At 34.9% G+C, this 20,240-nt stretch overlaps 1 protein-coding gene across 1 annotated transcript in view; it reads right to left on the bottom strand.

Annotated features, from left to right (window-relative positions):
• Window positions 1-20,240, bottom strand: part of MIGA1 (mitoguardin 1) — a 57,219-nt gene that overhangs the window by 23,249 nt on the left and 13,730 nt on the right. Inside the window, exon 7 of the mRNA XM_087820536.1 lies at window positions 3,552-3,652. Coding sequence (XP_087676662.1) covers window positions 3,552-3,652 — 101 coding nt within the window. The remainder of the gene's footprint in view (window positions 1-3,551; window positions 3,653-20,240) is intronic.

Here is a 20,240-nt window from a genome sequence, read left to right as displayed (position 1 = left end):
AATTATATCTCAATAAAGCTATTATTAAAAAAAGACTTTTCAGAGGGAAAAAAGGCTGTTTCCAAATCAATATTTGGCAAAGCTTACATAGGAAAATCCTGTTAATCACTTTCACAAATGACTGACCTGGCTTAGAGAAAAGCCTATGCTAGGACTTGTTTTAACCTAAGAAGTCAAGAACTCTTTCTGGTAATTCTAATTTATATGCATAACCCATGGACAGGGGAAATAGGGCGGTGAAGGCCTGGGGAGGGGACGGGAGTGGGGAGGAGGGGTCAATGCAGGGGAAAAAAGGGAAGATCTGTAATACTTTCAACAATAAAGATAAATTTAAAAAAAAAAAGCTTCCAAATGATCACAAACTTTAACTTCCCTAGCAGTTCTGACCTTATTTTCTTAATAACTTTCTTCACTGAAATAGTTTTCCCTAATTTAAGAGCTTGGCCTACAGTAAAGGCAATTAAAAATAATTTAACAAACTTTTCTTAGATAAGAATTTATCTTGGCACACTCACACTCTGAGATCATATATTTATACCCTGGAAGCATTCCTAGAATTTTTCTCAGATATTGAGCCCTCCTTGTGGTATTCATGCATTTTGTTTTCCATAAGGATTTTTTAAAAATATACCAAACCTTTTGTGACTTACAACAAATTCAAAGTGAATAGAATGAACACTTGGCAGAAGACTTTTTTAAGATGCACATTATAAAGAAATGTTAGAGCAGTTAGGGTATGTTGTCCTTCACGGTGGAAAAACAGCAACGTGACTAGCAACCTTCTCCATATAAACCATCTGGGACATAAAAGCATTGACCAAACATAAAGATAGAAAGCATCTGACAAAATATAACATCCTTTTTTGATAAAAACTCTCAACAAATTGGGTGTGGAAGGAATGTACCTCAACACAATAAAAGCCACAAGGACTAGCCCACAGCTAACATCAAGACTCAATGGTGTAAACAAAAATTAAATTTTTAAAAAGAGGGCTCAATGGTGAAAGGTTGAAAGCTTTCCCCCTAAGAACAGGAACAAGACAAGGGTGTCCACTCTCACCACTCCTATTCAACATAGTAATTGGGAGTCTTAGAGGAATTAGGTAAGAACAACAAAAAAGGCGTTCAAATTAAAAAGAAAGAAGTAAAACTCTCTGTTTGCACATGATATGATCTTATATATAGAAAATCCGAAAGATTCCACCAAAAGACTGCTAGAACTAATAAGTAAATTCAGTAAAGTTGCACAATACAAAATCAATATACAAAAATCAGATGAATTTCTATACACTAACAACAATCAGAAAGAGAAATTAAGAAAACAAGCCCATTGATAATAGCATCAAAAAAGAATAAAATACTTAGAAATAAATTTAACCAAGGAGGTGGAAAATCTGTACACTGAAAAGCGTTAAGATGAAAAAACTGAAAAAGACACAGGTAAATGGAAGGGTCTCATGTGTTCATGGGTCGGAATAATTAATATTGTCAAAATATCCATATTACCTAAAGCCATCTATAAATTCACTGCAATCCTTATCAAAATTCCAATGGCATTTTTCACAGAAAGAGAAAAAATAATACTAAAATTTATATGGAGCCACAAAAGACCTCAGAGGCAAAGCATCCTGAGACAGAACAAAACTTGAGGCATCACACTTATAAGTGAGACTACTTATAGTATGTATACAATGAAATATTATTCATCCATGAAAAAGAAGAAAATCTTGCCATGTGCGAAAATATGGATGAAACATGAAGGCATTATGCTAAGTAAAATAAATGAGACAGGGAAAGACAAATATTATACAGCATCATTTACATGTGAAATGTAAAAAGGCCAGACCCATAGAAACAGAGAGTAGAATGGTGGTTGCGAGGGGCTGAGGGGTGGGGGAAATGTAGAGAGATGTTGGTCAAAGGGTATAAAACTCCAGTGAGCAGATAAATAAGTTCTGGGGATCTAACGAACAGTATGGCAACTATAGCTAATAATACTGTATTACATATATACTTAAAAGTTGCTAAAAGAGTAGATAGTTCTTAAATGTTCTCACAATATATGTGTATCAAATCATCACACTGTACACCTTACACTTGAACAATGTTATATGTCAATTATATCTCAATAAAGCTGGAAAAAACACCAAAAAAAAAAAAAAAAAAGAGCATGTAACAGATGATCATATTTCAGAGGAAAGAGGGAAGGGGGGGGTGGAGGGTGAGAAGAGATCAACCAAAGAAGTTATACGCATTAACCCATGGACACAGTTAATAATGAGGTGAAGGCCTGGGGAGGGGGAGGGAGTGAAGTGGAGGGGGTCATTTGGGGGGGGAAATGGGACACCTGTAATACTCTCAACAATAAAGATAAATTTAAAAAAAAAGAACAGAAAGATAAGCCTGTCAAATAGTAAAGGAAGAGGAAATAACTTTTCCATAAAGCAAGTTGATATATTTTGTCTATTGCGAACTTACAACTAAAAAAAAAAAAAGAAAAAATGTAAATAATTCAGGAGATGATACTGTAAGCAGCAGCTAAAATATACATATAAAAAAGAATCTCAAGAGGATGAAATATTAGGGTCAGTAGAGCTTTAAAAAAGGCAGAATCAAGGCTTAGGGCCTAGGGTATTAGAGTAGCTAAAGTTTTCCACACTACAGCATGAATTCACACATCAATTACAGATGTGTGATACTATTTATATTTTTTTAAAAAAACAGTATTAATATCCAAATTCTACTGTAAAAATGAAATTATTCTAAGATAAAATTGGCCATATGTGATATAAAAACCGGTTTTAAGTAGAACAAAATTATAAAAAGATGACCACTTTGAAAGAATTCTCTTTTGATACAAATTTAAATCTCAGTAGGAAACAAATTACCCATAAATTTATAATTCAGTGATCACCACTGTTTATACATTAGTGTATTTATATCTAGCCTTTTTCTCCGCCTAAACAATTATATACCACACACATTTTCCTTTCTTTTTCTGTTACAAAATCACAATCATACTCTCTATATAAGCTTCAGATACACTACCCTTTTCATTTAACCCATGTTCCCATGTCATTAAAAATGATTAGAAACATGTTTATGGCATTATAATATTTTAAATTATGGATGTACCATGATTTGGCATTAGACTGATTCCAGCTTTTCATTATTATTAAAGTGGTAAAATGAGTATTTTTATATATGAATCTTTGAATCTGATCACTTTGGAAGTATTTCTGAGCTAAAAAATCTGCACAATTTTAAGACTCTTGATATAAGGTCAACTGCTTTCCATTAAGATATGTATATGCCTCACCTGTAACCCACAGTATATAAAAATGCCCATTTAAAGTATGTGCTTACATGTTCACCTCCCTACAGAGACATGAGCCCCTGTGAGAACTTATATTCATGTTATATTCATCTTTGCATCCTGGTATCTACCACATGCTAAATAAATGGCTACTAAACTAAATTACAGTACAGTGGCAACTACTGTCCAGCTGAAAAAGAATGGGGAGCACTCATTAGGAACATGCATGTCCTACCTCTGCTGCTGAAGCAAAGGAATCGGTTGAGGCAATGCTCAAGGTGTCTCTCAGGCCAAAGTCGTCCACATTCCCCTTCACAGTGATATCCGTATCTTTATCTTAAAAAAAGAAAAGTTTAAAGACTGATATTCCTTGTCACTACCAAATTTTATACTCTAAATATGTTTTTCTTTTTCTTTTTTTACTCCAGTCTTTCTTTAGGTAGACTGCTGGGATCTAAAAGTAAAAGGACACAAATCAATGGGGCATAATCTGAGAAGACTCTCGAGCGTAGTCCTTGTTGAACTGAGTGCGAAACACTGCCAAGCAGAGAACAAAGTGCTATAAAGTAGTCATTTTTGCTTTAAAAAGGGATTAAACTTAATTCTGGATTTAAAAAGCTTTTGAGTATATAATAACTTAAGTTGGTATATAATAACTGGAATTAGATAATCTACCATACATGGTAAAATCAGCACATACCAAAGACAGTTTGAAACAGAGCAATTTAGTTGCAAGTGGCTTGCTCATATTGAAAGAACTTGTAGGTTCATTTAAATTAAATAAATTATTAACATAAAATGTTGTCTGGTTTATCAGTTGTGATAAGATTGCCAATTATAACAATTCAAGAAGATATCTCTTAGTTCTTCTGGTCTTTAAGGCCACCTGAAAACACTGGAAGGCCAAAAATGATGAGATCTAGGTCTCTCACACTTACTGTGCTTATCTGAGGGTCAAATATAATTGCTCCAATGATTTTAAAGGGCTTAAACACATTTGCACATAGTTAATCTGTCTTGACAGGCTTAGCAATACACAACATGTGGGTGCCAGTATCTTCACATACTATCATCAGGAATCTGTTAACATTAAATTTTCAAATACTGTATTTGCTTACAGATGTGACAACACTGTAGCATATAAATGATTTGCTTCAAAATTTATCACAAGTATGAAAAAGAAAACAACAAAATATTTTTAGATTTTTCTTATTTTGATTCTCAATCTGTTAACTTTGTCATATACTTTACCTTCTTTTAAAAAAACACCAGAACTCTCTTTGGCTTTCATTCATCCAAATTTCTATTCCATCATTTTTCCTAAAATAAAATTCATTACCTTTACTAGAAATTTCCCAAATCCTATTTAAAACCAACCCCCAAGTGCCAGAAAACACAGACATTTTGTGATTCTATACAGGAAGTGTAAAGTTTCAAAAAATCCAAACCAACCATTAATTTAGTTTAAACTCAGAAAGTTTTGCAACCAATTAATATTCCAAGATCTAAACCAATCATAAAAGCAAATAAGCCTTAATTGGTACAATGTTGATTCCTATTAAGTATCAAAAATAACCATACACATAGCATATTATTTTTACTACTTTTTATTTGATGAGACCATAGTTAACATTTTAACCATTTATATTCTAAGTTTAAATTGTTTTCAAATGAAGTTTACATCAATTCTTTTATTTTTTTATTTTTATTTTTTTAAATATATCTTTATTGATTTCAGAGAGAGGAAAGGAGAGGGAAAGACAGAGACAGGAACATCAATGATGAGAAAGTCATTGATCGAGCCCACAACCCCGGGCATATGCTCTGATAGGAAATCGAACCCTGATCGCCTGGATCCTAGGTCGAAGCTCAACCGCTGAGCCACGCCTGGCCGGGCTACAGCAATCCTTTTAAAGTAACTAACCTGTAAGGTTAAAATCCTTCTACTACTAAATGACTATTTAATGGAATAAAATCTGAGGTTAAATCATTCTGTTTTCAAAAATACATGTTCTTTTAGAAATTTAAAATTTTCATCAAACTTGGTATTTTTAGAAACTCAATTATCCAGAAAATTTTCAATCATTCTCTGTTTAGTGCATATATGATTTTTTCAAATGCACACACAAACTGAGAGATTATTTATAAAACAGAACTGGCATTTACAACTTTCAAGCCTTTATCTTCTTAATTGTTTTCTATTGTTAGTATTAACTGCAAAAAGAAATTACAATACAATTTTCTTTTTGTGAAAGCACTTTTAAAGCAGGATTAAATTACTAGTTAATTAAGTTAAACCTTGGTTCCATATGCCTTTGCTATTTTCAGAATGGAACATAGACATTTATCTCATGTCACTTTACCTTTCAGACATTACCCACAAGCCGTTAAAAGTCTGTTTTACTTCACTCAACAGAAACCAGCTACTCAGTGACATCCAGATCAGTTACCATGATTGTACTTTATTTAAAATAATAATAATAATCTAACAAAAAAAATGGCTCAGAAGAACTGGAAAGATTTATTCATTAAATCCAGCTTTGTAAACCACAGACCATACCTCTCATTTCAGTAACTGTAGTGATTCCTGGAATGACAGCTTAATAATTATGAAGAGAAATAATACAGCTGTTTTTCAGATAAGCCAATAAAAAGTATATAAGAAAGATTATTGGGCAATATCTCAAAGTAACTGCTTTCATGTATCCAATTAAAATTTAAAATACTTTTTAAACTAATACAAAATAATATTGAATGTTAACTATAATTGAAAAATAAAATTTAAAAAAAATTTACATACTTTCTAAAAAGTATCAACTCTTCATTCTGGTATTTAAAGACATGGACAGCGTGGAAAATTAGAAACAAAAGACTTCATCTTAGTCAATATTTGTAGAAATATTTTCTTACCAAATTTTTCTTAGTAGGAAAAAAAATGCTAAAGTCACAATGAGGTATCATTACACACCTATCAGAATTATTGAACTTGGAGAAAATGGCCATTTTTTTGTGAAGGATGTACAGCAATGGAAACTCTCACATGCCACTGGTAGAAATGTCAATTGGTAGAACCATGGTGTAAATTTTGTCATTATCTATTAAAGTTCAAGACTACCTTCTCTGTGACCTAGCAATTCTATCCTTGGGTGTGTTTTACAGAAAGGTATGCTTATGTGCATAAGAATGTTCATAACAGCATTTTAATAGCTCCAAAATGGAAAAAGAAACAATGTCCATATACCATAGAACACACAAACTGTGATATGTTCATACAATGAAATACCATTCAACAATAAAAGTGAATGAATTGCTGCTACATGCAAGAACATGGGTGAATCTCACATGTTGAGTGAAGAATTATAGGTATGGTTTCATTCACATTAAAATTCAGAAAGAGCTTGCCCGGGGTGGCTCAGCAGTTGAGCATGGACCTATGATCCAGGAGATGGCGATTTGATTCCTGGTCAGAGTACATGTCCAGGTTGCTGCTTGATCCCCAGTAGGGGGCATGCAGGAGGCGGCGGATCAATGACTCTCTCATCATTGCTGTTTCTTTCTCTCTCCCTCTCCCTTCCTCTATCTGAAATCAATAAAGACATATTTTTAAAAATTTCAGAAACAGCCCAGGCGAGTGTGGCTCAGTTGGTTGGAGCGTCATCCCATGCACCAAAGGGTTGTGGGTTTGATTTCCAGTCAGGGCACACACCCAGGTTTTGGGTTTGATACCGAGTCAGGGTGCTTACTGTAGGTAACCAACTGATGTTTCTTACATTAAGTTTCTCTCTCTCTCCCTTCCTCTCTCTCTCTAAAAAAATCATAAAAACATATCCTCAGGTGAAGATTTAAAAAAAAATTGGAAACAGGCAAAACTAAACAGGCCTACACACTTAGCTGGTAAAATGAAAAAGAAAAGCCAGGAAGTAATTAGCATTAGCAACAGAACAGTGGTTAATTTGGGGGATAAGTGGAAGAGGTACTGATTGGGAGGGGGTACAAGGGGACCATTTAGGAATTTGGCAATGCTTTATTTTTTTATCTATATGATAGTTACACAAGAGGGTATGATAAATCACTGTATTTTTTCATTTTGTGCACTTTCCTCTAGGGTTTAGAAGGAAAACCACCAATAAAGCTATATATTTTGGCCCCAAATGGCTGAAAGCAGAAAAGACAATGAAGTACTTTCAATATTTCGATGTTGGCGGTAAAGTTGCAAATTATTATTAGACATGAATTTTATTCCCTGGTAGAGAAAGCATCTATAATGATGCTAGGTTAAAAGTGAAAAGATCTGCCATGGCCGGTTTGGCTTAATGGTCAGAGCACCGGCCCAAGGACTGAAGGGTTGCAGGTCAATTCCCAGTTCAGGGCATGTACTTCGGTTGCAGGTTCCATCCCTAGCCCAGGCAGGGGCGTGCAAGGGAGGCAACCAGTCAGTATGTCTCTTTCACATCAATGTTTCTCTCTCCCTCTCTCTCTCCCCCTTCTCTCTCCTTTCCACTCTCTCTAAAAAAAAAAAAAAAAAAAAAAATCAATGGAAAAAATATCCTAGGGTGAGGATTTAAAAAAAAGTTGAAAAGAGCTGAGGACTCTGTTAAGTATAACAACAAATTGAAAACAATTTATCTGCCCCCTACAGGGGAATACCAGTAGTAGTAGAGTCTGATGCCACATATAGCACTCACAACCTTTTTTCTCCTAGCTTATCAATCTTTCTTTGCTATTTAGTGATTGGTTTAGAATTTTAAATGGGAATGTTTGGGTGAGGATAATCAACTATTTGCAGAAAGAAGACATGGAAAATAAGAGATGTTTGCTATTTAACAACAATAGAAGTGTGATGAAATTAATAAACATTTATTTTGCACTTACTACTTGTCAGAAACTAAGTTTTATGCTTTACATATATTACTTCATAATTCTCACAATAATCCTTTGAGGTAGGTGATATTATTTTTTTCATTTTATGTATCAAGAAGCTAAGGTATAGGAAGGTTAAGTAACTGGTCCATACTCACACAGTTAAGAAACGGAATGGCAGGATTCAAACCCAGGTCATCTGACACTAGATTCCATGCTATGACACTATCAAGCACATGAAATGTGGCTAGTCAGAACTGAGATGTGCTGTAAGTGTAAAATGCACAGTGGCTTTTGAAAACTTCATACCAAAAGATGTAAAACATCTTATTATTAAATACTGGGCTTAAGAAAATATATTATTAAAATTAATTTCACTACTTTTCATTTTACTTTTTCATGTGACTACTAGAATTTAAAGTTACATTTGTGGATCACATTGTATTTCTATTAGACAGCACTATTACAGCATTCCTTTCTCATATCTTATCTTCAGTGCAAAGAGCTTACAAGTTCTTTAGAGGATTCAGATTCAACTCATATTTTTTGAGTGACTACTATGTGCACAAGACATTCTGCTAAGTGCTTTCACAGACTATTTACTTCCTTTAATATAGGCAGTTGTTAGACTAGCCAAATTATGTACAAGAATGCCTTATTGTAACTAGAACATAAAAGGCCATTTCCTAATCAAAATCTTCAATGGCTCCTTGTCTGGTTTTCAAAGCTTTCCATAATCTCTGTCCACCCTATCTATCTAATCTTGTTTTCTACTAAGTACTAAAAGATCCCTCAGCTTTATCTGAGTACATTTATTATACTCCTACTTGCCATAGAGCAATGTAATGGTCAAAAGCTTAGGCTTTGGAGTTAGCCAGCAAACGTTTGGATTCCAATCCCAGCTTTGCTATTTACTACCTGGGTAAACTGAGGATAACAACATTGATTTCACAGAGTTGTCATAGAATTAAATGGGAGGTTTGTGGAGGCACAATCCTTACTACATATTAAGTGCTAAATAACTTTTCACTACTATTATTATTGCCATATGCATCCTTTACTCAAGCTTTTGGATCCTCCTGCACCTTCAACATACAAATTTCTCTCCTTCCGATCCTTTGCCCCATGCTACCCAGGGACACATATTGCTTTATAATTTGCAGCTCAAGTACTATCTCCTGGAAGTATCCTCCAAAAATTAGCTAATTTTTTAATTCTTTGTGAGGTAGTACAGCAAAAGTGTTAAATCATGGGTCTGGAGCCATACAGGTTAGATTCAAATTCTGATGCTACTTACTAGCTGTGTAACCTTGGGTAAGCTTATCTTTTCAGTTCCTCAGTGTCCTCATTTATAAAATGGGGGTGGGGGGGTTTCCTACCTCATAGAGTTATGTGAGGATTAAACAAGTTAATGTATGTAAAATAAGCACTCAATACCTGTTAGTTATATTCTTACGCAAAAGATAAGTATGTGCCATTTAATATACTATCTGAATTTTTATTTAACTATTGCCTGAATATACAGTCTGTCTGTCCAGCTAGACTAACACAACTTAAATGGATGAACTCTCCCAGATTCTCTTTTTTTCTTTCATTTTTTTTCCTGATGATTCCTACAGTTCTCAATAGAGCATGAAACACATTATAAACACTTAAATATTTGTTCATAAAAACTAAATAAAACGTGTTATTATAAACTGACCATCCCCAAGACATGGAAATCCCTAATTTAAAAAGCCTCTCATGTATTTCCTCTGGGTCATTTTGCCTGTTATATGGCTTTGACTTGTTTTCAGAGCCCCATTAAAATTCTTATGTTTTTAATATCTAGACCTAAATTAATTAAACTTATGCTACTATCTTCTAAACCTAAAATATGCAGCTTAAGCCTCTAATGACTCATCATTAACATTCAATTGCCTAAAAAAAGCTTTCCACATAATTGGGTGATTAAATATAAAAAATGTGCCATAAGTTACCACACTGACACTTAGCAGGGTAGCTTCCCCCCCCGCCCAAACTTTAAAAATAGTAAATCTAAAATTTTTTCAGGAACACTTACCGGTGTCAACCACCTAGAACTTTTAAAACATTCATGCCTAGACATAAACTATGTTTTTCTTTGGAAGAACACTGAAAGTATGTTTACTTTTAACTAAATAGTTAGATATTTCAGGCCAAAAATCTGACTGGATTCAAGCCTTCCTCCTTCTTTCACAATCTCCTAATTCACATATTACTTAAGTTTTTTCTGAAGCAGAATTTGCTCGAAAGTCAAAAAAAAAAAAGGAAAAGAAAAAACTAGAAGACGCTTGAACCTTGGAACTTCATGCCTAGGTCTATTTCTTTAAACCAGTGCAAGTGGGTTTTCTGCGTGCCTCACTTTGGCCATCACTGGGCACATTCTATTTTCTGTCCCTTAGAAGGCATCAGGTCTATTTTAACCTCAGCAGATTCTAGCGGAGATTCCAAAGATGCCACTCTTCTTTTAAAAGCTAGGCTGTCCACTGTGGGTTTTGTAACACCAGCAAGAAGAGGAAGCCTGCCAAATGTCTCAATATCATCTGACTTCTATGTCAGCAGCTAGTCTCCAGATGATTTTTAGCAATTTGAATATGATTTGGAACCTTGTCTTTTTGAAAAATGGAAATGTTCCTGCTGCCGACAAGATAAACTATTTTCCAAACAGAGTCTGGTACAATCTGTTAAAATAATGAACAAATCTAAAAAACTATTGCTGCCCTTGTATATTTTGCATGACTATTGCCCACCCATATTGTGGACAATTTTTTTAATTCCGATTTGTTTTAAAATGCTACAGCACAGTTTGAGAGAAAAAAAGTTGAATATAAAAATAAAAAACAACACAATTTCAGAAAGTAAAAGAGCTAAGGTATATTTTCTTGATGTCCCTCTCAATGTACCTTAATACTGAAAAGAGTAACAATGAAATCCCTGAAATAAAAGAAGTGATCAGTTCTTGACGTGTTATGACTTATACAGTTTTATGCATGTGAAATAATACCCGTAAAAAAACAGCCTGCTACTATGGCACTACTCAAAAGGAGCTTGCCACAATTTATCACAACTTTGTATATGCCATGATTGGCCAACATAACAACTATGATTCCTAACTGGGAATTACAGCTGCCAATGCAAAATGAGTAATAGAAGGAAAAAGAAAGGAATAAGAGCATGTTCTACCTTTTATAAGAAGAAAAAAGTGACAGGATAACCCAAAGTGTAGCAAAAAGTGATCAAGGTTAGGTCTGCAATTACAGAGACTATAACAGGGCTACTCGGAACAGTTGGTCACTCCATACACTACACAAAGGCCCCTGGCCAATGTGCGAAGTGGCAGCAGAAATCCCGCCCATCTCCTGGGCCTGCATCTTTCTGAAAGGTGAACCTTTTTCTTATCACAAAGGTGCCCTTCCCAAGGGGCTACATGGGCCTTTTTCTAAATCACACAAAGGCCTTGTATGGGTGAGTGAAGGTCCTGTACTTGGAAAACCAAGCTGGTAAAATGTAACTTAAATACAAAAGAGGCAAAGGCAAGCAGCAGGCTTTTCTCTTGTTTCTGACACCCTGTCAATTTTCATACTGCTTTCATCTCTGAACTTATTTTGACTTGTATGTAATACCAGTTAGACTTCACTCTGTAGTATTATTAAATACTCTGAAATTAAGATTATAAACTTTAATGCATAAGAGGAAATTACTAGGCCAAATTTCTCATGTTCTACAACTTGCACTCTGTATATTTAGAGGTCTGAGTATACAAGTTAAGCCTGTAATTCATGTCACTGCCTAAAAATAAACCCTCAGGAGTTCACCCTCTGACCACAGTGACTGTGCACCAAAGGAGAAGGACACGGTCTTACAGCGTCCACTCTGGGCTCCTGGCATCTGACTCAAGATGGCAGGAGGAGGCATTTGCTCTTGCTGCCAAGCCCTTCCAATACTGATAGATGTTCTCTCTGGCTGCTTACCAAAAAAGAGTGTCTCTCCCGGGGTCAGGAGGTCCCACTTCACAGCTTTTCCTTGTCTATGCCAGAGAATTTGTGAAATCACTACTGGACTGGAAAAATCTCTAATTTCCCTCAGATGTCTCACTATCCCTATGAAATCCTCTCCATAAAAGAACAGAAAAAAGGATGGATAAAATGTTTAAATGGCACCGGCCAACCCTTCCATGATCTCCTGGAAACACATAAATTTGATTATGACTTATAATTCTCAGTGGCTCCCTTTTGCCTAAAGGTACAAAACAAGGACCTTCATGATTTATCTCCTGCCCACCTTTCTAGATTTCTTTCCCACCACTCTCCTACATGTATTGCATTCCTAAGACATATCTGATCAATACTGTTGTAATTAGCTAGTTATTAACAACAGGAAAGGAGAAAAGGAAAGGCCAGACACTATAGGCACATTCCCTGCAAAACACTGGGGAAATGGTAATGGACAAAGGGGAGACAGACGCATGCCCAGTAAAGTTGGGATGATATAGGTAAGGTACTTGTCTATCAATCACACCTGGGGACAGGGCCACTTGGCCAGAATGGGTGTGGCCAGTGCAAGCCCAGGAAGATTTGGGATACTTAAGCTCCTAAACAAAGAAGCTCACTCTCTCATGCTCTTGGCTTTCTTGGTTCCTCTTGGCATGCTCGGCTCATGGCTCAGGCTTGGCTTCCTGGCATTCTCCTGTATGGCCATGTGGACTCCACACAAAATGGATAATGGGCTGCAACTAGCCTGATGCTCTACTAGACCTGTCTCCAACATGGAAAGGAAGCTCTGGACACTGGCTTTGCTTCTAGCTCTACTGAAACCCCAGGTACACTTCTTCTATGACTGGACTAAGGGAAATAGGACTTTAGAAACACAGGGATTTAATTCTATGCAAATAAAAACCACTTGTTCTCCTGTGTGAACCTCAGAAAATTCTTTTTCTCGGGATATCAGAAGTCTATCCCCAGCAGCACCCAGTGAGGAAGAGGACCCCACACTTTGTCTGATATCAAAACAACTTATAGTTTCCTAAACAAGCTATAGTATATACCTTCATGTGGTTCACTCTGCTTGGAATGGCCTTTTCTCAATCGTATTCCCGGTGGACCTTTCTTCAAGTGTTACACCTCTGAAGCCTTCCTTGAGCCCCCCATGAATAATCATATGCTTTTCTTTGACATTTCCATAGCACTTTCTAAACAAATTATTATAGCACTGACTCCACTGAGCTATATAACTTTTTAATGCCTATCTCCAAAACTGCTCTGCATTGCCTAAAAGCAAGGAAGAAATCGTCTTCATCCCTGTCTCCAGTGTCTATGCCAGTTTGATATATACTAGGCAATCAAATGTTTGCTAAGTTATCCAGACCCAAGAGTCTATGAATTCATTCTGTTAAAAAATAGATTATAAAGAGGCCTAAACACATATCTGAAATGTTGTTAAGCTATGAAAATTCCTGGTTTGTTTTTAAGGGCTAAATTTGTTCCTACACATCAGTATAAAAGAATTTCAGAGTCCTTTTCTTCAGCCAGAAAAATAAGATTTATTAAAGTTATGCCTTAAGAGTTTCCTACTAATACTGTTGTTTCAAATATATACTACTCTTTATAGAAAATGTAAGCATACAAACTATGAAGGCCAATTAATTTTAGAGGAAATCTAATTAAACTTTATTTGTACAAACCATAGCAACTAAATAATATCCCCAAGAAACTGTGAGCAAGCTTCATTTGTAGTTAATCAGGTTTATTTTTACACTGGTATTAAATTAAGCAACTTGGTCCTGCCCTAGTAGCCTAACCAAAGCGAGTAAAGAATAATCTTAATTTATGAATGTACTAATATTGAAATAAATTACCAAACCACGTAATGATGCATATCCTGCAGGATATAATGATAACAGACATCTTCTAGAGAATAAATCATTTCTTGGTGTTAGGTTTTAATCCATTTTTCTACCAACCTCTCACTACTGTTTATAACCAAAAAAAAAGTCTAATTTTTACCAAAATAACTCAGATAACACAAATTTCCATCTAATATGAAAAATAAATATACTTTGTATAATATTTGATATGTGCAAACATTACATATATACCATAGATGTGTATTTTGAATCACAATACTAAAACAAACATTTGTGAATCTACCACCAATTTATAGCCACCTTTCAAAGTTTACAAACTTATGTACTTAAAAGGAAAAATAATATAATCATGCAGAAAACAGTGCTTACTGTACTTATCGTCTTCTTACCTGATACCCATGATATGTGAATCTCCATACAAAGTATAAGAAGTCACAGATAGTCATATATTTCAGCAAAAAACATTAGCAGATAACCAAAGATTAGCCACGTCTCAAACCAGATCTGTTACTTTTAAGTTCTGGTCTTTTAAACAGGCTGAGGGCACTTCAGGTAGGAAGTATAGGAAAGAATGGGGGTGGGAAGGAAAGTTAAAAGGAGGATCTTCTACTTTGTGGAGGGAGCTTAGGCTCTGAGTCGCATGAGGTACATGCTAACCTATATTGCTTTCTGACTGCTTCAAAAAAGTAAGTTTTAACTGGCCAATCAGAGCAGAAGTAACCTACAGAAAGGGTTTTAGCCCTTATTTCATCACATGTAAGGCACACAGTGTGATGGGGGTAAGGAAAGAGAGTGAGGAAGCATAAAGGTTGAAAAAGAAATAAAAAATAAACATGTTACCCACAAATATGTGGTCTAGATAAAAATTCCAAAAGAACCTATGATAAATTACTGGTGGCAGAACTAATAAGCATTCAGAAGGGTTGCTAATATTCAAAACAAATATCAACATCTTAGATACCAGCAACAAAAATTACAAAATGTAAATTTTAAAAAGATACCATGACAACAAAACTATAAGGGACCTAGGAATAAAGATATGTACGACTTCCATGGAGAAAATTATAAAAAATTATGGAAGACATAAAAGATTTAAGTAAATGAAGAACCACACCATGTTCATAGATGGAAACATTAATATTATAAAAATCTAAATTCTCCCACAAGCTCACCTATAAATGCAGTATAACAGTTAAAATCCCAAGAGAGATATTCATGAAACTTGGCAAGCTGCCCTAAACTTCACATGGAAAAGCAAGGGCAGAGAAGAGCCAAGGCAATTCTTAAAAAAGAAAGCAGTGAATGAACTCACCCTGCCAGGTGTCAAGACTCATAAAACTATATAAAGCTACAGTAATTAAGACACTGCGAAGCCAATGCAGGAACAGACTAAAGATGCACATATAAGACAACTTGACATATGACAGGGCATTTCAAACCAGTGAGAACAGGACATATTATTCAATAAATAGTGCTGAGGAAACCAGTTATCTAAATGTTTTAAAAAATAGTAATAATAATATACATTTTAAAAACTAGCTCTTGGCAGATTAAAAACCTAAATATGAAAAGCAAAACTTTCTAAAGAAAATACAAAAGAATTCTCTTTATACCTTCTAAACAATACATAAAAAGAGCAAACCATAAAAGAAAGATTGATAAATGTGGTAACATTAAAATTAAAAATCTTGGTACAATCAGACAGACGTTAAACAAAATGAAGACATGAGAACGAACTCTCATACACTGCTGGTGGAAGTTTAAGTTGGTATAAGTACTTTAGAGAGTAATTTGGTGCTATCTGCTAAAGCTAAAGACAAGCATAATTGATAATCCATTAATTCCACATCTATAGCAGTGTTCACTACATGGTTCCCAGTGTACACTGGCATTCTCTCTCTCCCCTCTTCTCTCTCTCTCCTTCCAGAAAAAGGTCTAGGTCTGCAAGCCTGTCACTTTTGGGCTAGATCTCCCTCTACTGAGCTGGACAAGTGTTGGAAGTGACCATAAGGCAGGCAGAGAATCCTTATGCAACTGGCAGGATAAGTGTACTAGGAATTTGCTCTGCATTCTCTCCTCTTCTCCAAAGAATTGTTTTGAGGGTAAGGGAGAAGGTGCAGGAAGCCTTAACACATTGTCTAATACAACCATTAGTAAAAAAAGGTTGAAAATGAAGTTAATAGTATTTTATAACCAACTTCTGGCTCTTTTTGTGTTCTTAATTTATTCAGAGAGATTGATGAATCTTTAAATGCCATTATTATGGAACAGAGAAAGATATGAGAGGTTTTCTCTGTCTTGAAAAGCAAAGAATGCACAGAGGAAGTAACTTTGAAGAGAATCGTGTTCTATAAGCAAAAAAAAAAAAAGGTTCAGAGCATGTTGAATTATGCAATGAAACAGCATCAGCAAAAGAATGCAAAAAGAAACACGAGAAAAAAATTACTGAAAATTTAGTTATATAGTTGAATATATAACTAAAGTCTTAGAAAATTTCAGTTCTGGAAAGGACCTTATTTAGACTGGCTAGATTATATGGGGAAAAGTAAAACAAACAGGTCAGAAAAGTGGCCTGAGAAGCTGGCAGTAACAAGATGAGAGCTCTGTACCAAGAAGGTAACTCCAAAACAAGGTATAGATGTACCAGTGGGGAGTGAGACTGGAAGCAGGAACCCAATTAGAAGATCATTAAACCCAAGCAAAACATAATGAGGTTGCAGAGGAAAGGGAATGAATGAGAGCTAAATTATGGAGGCAGAATCAACAGAATTTGCTGAATAATTGGATGTGCTGGCAAGGAGTATACCCATTATCATTTTTGTTTTCCTCCTATCCATATTGCAAGACCAGGGGTTAAGGAAAGCCAATAATCTTAGCTACATCTAGAATAAATACTTTTACAAAGTATCTGTCCTTCAGATGATGATTTTCTTTTGTAACACAGAGAAAAGTGGATTTATAAAAAGCATCCTATTTACTTTCTTGAAAAAAAACAACTTTAAACATGGCTTAAATACTTTATTTCAGGAGATGCAAATATATCTTACTACTATAATATGAGAAAAATCAACAAACTCCCAGAAAAAAATGAATGTTTCTACAGTATATGATTAAATAATATCACTGTAAAACAAGTTATGAACATGTATCATCCACCTACCTATAATCATGCAATTTAAAAATAATCTTAGAACAGGCCTCATAAAAATTCTAGAATATAACTACAATATAGAGAACAAGTGTTTACTATATGCCAATACTAAAATAAGATACACATGTTATCTCATTTAATCTTCATAATTCTATAAAGTTGATCCTAATATGGTCCTGCATCTTATAGCTAAAGAAGCTAAGTCTAAGAAAGGTCAAGGCTTGCTTAGATTTCATACCTAGTAAGAGTGGTAGAGCCAGGATCTGAACCCATGTTTGTTTAATTCTAAAGGCCATTTCTTAACCACTATACATACTGTCTATAACTGAAATCATATTGGAGTTTTTTGGTTGAGCCTTCAAAAATTACAATAACAAAATCATAAATTAGCAATTGTAATTTAACAATTTACTGAAAAACAGAAACTACAAGTAAGCATAACACTTCTTGATACTGTTAGCTAGAAGGACTTGCACACTAATGGAAATTCACACCAACAATATGTCAAGTCTGTGTACATAACCTCCACTCTCTGTCTGAGTTACAGTAGCAGGTGTATACAAAACATGCCAGAAAAAGAGTGGTGACCTAAATTTAACCTGCAATGCTTGGAGCAGCACAGAATGGTATTTATGAGTCACAGGAATCTAATATGTAGATAAAATGTGCTGCCCTCTAGTGATTTCAACACCTCCCATTTAACACTACACAGTCTCATAAGTGAAAAAGAAAAAAATTATTATTAGAGAACTAATTCAAATCTTCATTTCATTTTATGATAAGATAAATAGAATAAATAACTATTGTTTAAGCCAAAACTAAACTTTTGGTGTGTAAGACCAAGTATAGAAATATATCTAATACTAATTACTCACTAATTCAGAATGGTTAAGGAAATACCAGTACAGAACACATGAAAGACAAATTAAAGTATACAGTGTGGTTACATTTTATGCAAGGGATTTATGCCTTAAAACACAATTCAAACCCTGCTACTTCAAAGCTTTTTTTCCTACAGGAATAAGTGTAAAGACAGATTGAAGTACATTACAAGTATTTTACTGTATTTCTTTTTCAAGGATAGTTTTAAAGCACAATAAATGACTATAATAAAATCTGTTTTTAAGAATGCTTTAAAAACATAAAGTATTTGCAGTAAGGTGTCTTCTATCACTATCACTTACTTCCCAAATATCAAAAATATTTCCTATTTTAACACAAATGATAGCTTGGTTAGAAGTGCACTAGAATGGTTGTGATTTTAGAGCCAGGATGATAGAATATTCTAAATTTAACAATAAAAGAAAAAATAACAGCAAAATAATCACCAAAACCACACGCAGAAGTTCCCATGCATGTAAACAACAGTATGGTTCACAGGATATTGACAAAGGATGCTCAGTATTTCTGGTTACCAGCTAAAGTGGTACCACCTAGAGCAACCACGGTTTATAATTCACCAGGCTTACCAGCTCTGAAACTAAGTGATTCTTGATGAATTTTTTTTTTTAATTTTTGGGATTTGCATTATTTAAAATTTTTAAATCATGAAAATTTGCTTACTTAAAATTAGCTTAACAGAAACCTACTCTATTTTTAACAGCTTTTTTTTTTTCTGGTAGAAAACATTACCTTTCACTTTGTTTTGTTTTTTTAATACCTCTACTGAAATATAATTTACATACCATAAAATTCCCTTTCATAAGTGTAAATTCAATGAGTTTTAGTATAGAGTTGTGGAACCATCCTATAATTCAGTGTTAGAATATGATTTTTAAAGTGTTATTAACTTCACCTATCCCAAATAACTTGTTATAACTAACAACTCAAGTTTTTTGACTCTGTTATTTCTTAAAATATGGTTTTATTGCCCAGCCAGGTGTGGCTCAGCGGTTGAGTATCGACCCAGCAACCAGGCGATCGGGGTTTGATTCCCGGTCAGGGCACATGCCTGGGTTTCGGGATAGGCAGCGGATCAATGACTCTCTCATCATTGATGTTTCTATCTCTCTCTCCCCCTCCTTTCCTCTCTCTGAAATCAATAAAGATATGTTTAAAAATATATTTGAAGGGAGAGAGGGGGAGATAGAGAAGAAAAAAAAGAGAGAGAGACATTGATGTGAGAGCGAAACATTGATTGGCTGCCTCCCATATGTACCCCGACCAGGAATTGCTCGGGATCTAACCCGCAACCTGGGCATGTGCCCTGACCAGAAATTGAACCAGTGACCTTTCGGTGCAAGGGACAATGCTCAACCAACTGAGCCACACCAGCCAGGGAGGCTTTGTTATTTTTTAATAAGAGAATAGATATATTCTCTTTCAATAAACACACTGTTATCTAAAAAAAGTGCTAAGACTATTTTAAACATATTAAAAGAATCATGCTGAGGAAAATTTAAACTGTCCTCCTATAATCTTGTCCGCAATGTAACTTGGTAAACTACTGTAGACAGTACAAATGTAAAATTAAGTATACTGTTTATATATATTTTTTATTGATTGATTGATATCAGGGCGAGAGGGAGAGAGGGATGGGGAGGGGGAGGGGGAAGGAGAGGGAGACAGGAGGAGAAGGAGGGGGGAGAGAGAGAAACATCGATTTGTTGTTCCACTGATTTATGCATTCATTGGTTGATTCTTGTATGTGCCATGTGCCCAACCAGGGATCGAACCTGCAACCTTGGCGTATCAGGACAATTCTCTAACCAACTGAGCTACCTGGCCAGGGCCTATACTGTTTATATTTTGAATTCCAAATTCGTGAAATAAGTTTTGCTGAGGCTCTACCCTTGTCAATAAAACCGGACCCATGTGCCTTCCAAAACTAAGATGATTGCAAGGGATTGTAAAACCAGCTATGAACACTTAGGGCAAATACCTACCTGCAAAAAAGCTCAGTACTGGCAATATTTCCAAAGAAAATGTGAATTTATATTAACCTCTTTTTCAAAAAAAAATTTACATTTTCCTAAATTACTAGTTAAGTAGATAAATATACATACATTTTAGTATGATATATAATAAAG

This window comes from Miniopterus natalensis, chromosome 9, assembly GCF_054644295.1.
Source record: "Miniopterus natalensis isolate mMinNat1 chromosome 9, mMinNat1.hap1, whole genome shotgun sequence".
Taxonomy (NCBI): Eukaryota; Metazoa; Chordata; class Mammalia; order Chiroptera; family Miniopteridae; genus Miniopterus; species Miniopterus natalensis.
The sequence above is the reverse complement of the archived record's forward strand: the minus strand, read 5'-3'. Positions and strand labels throughout refer to the sequence as shown.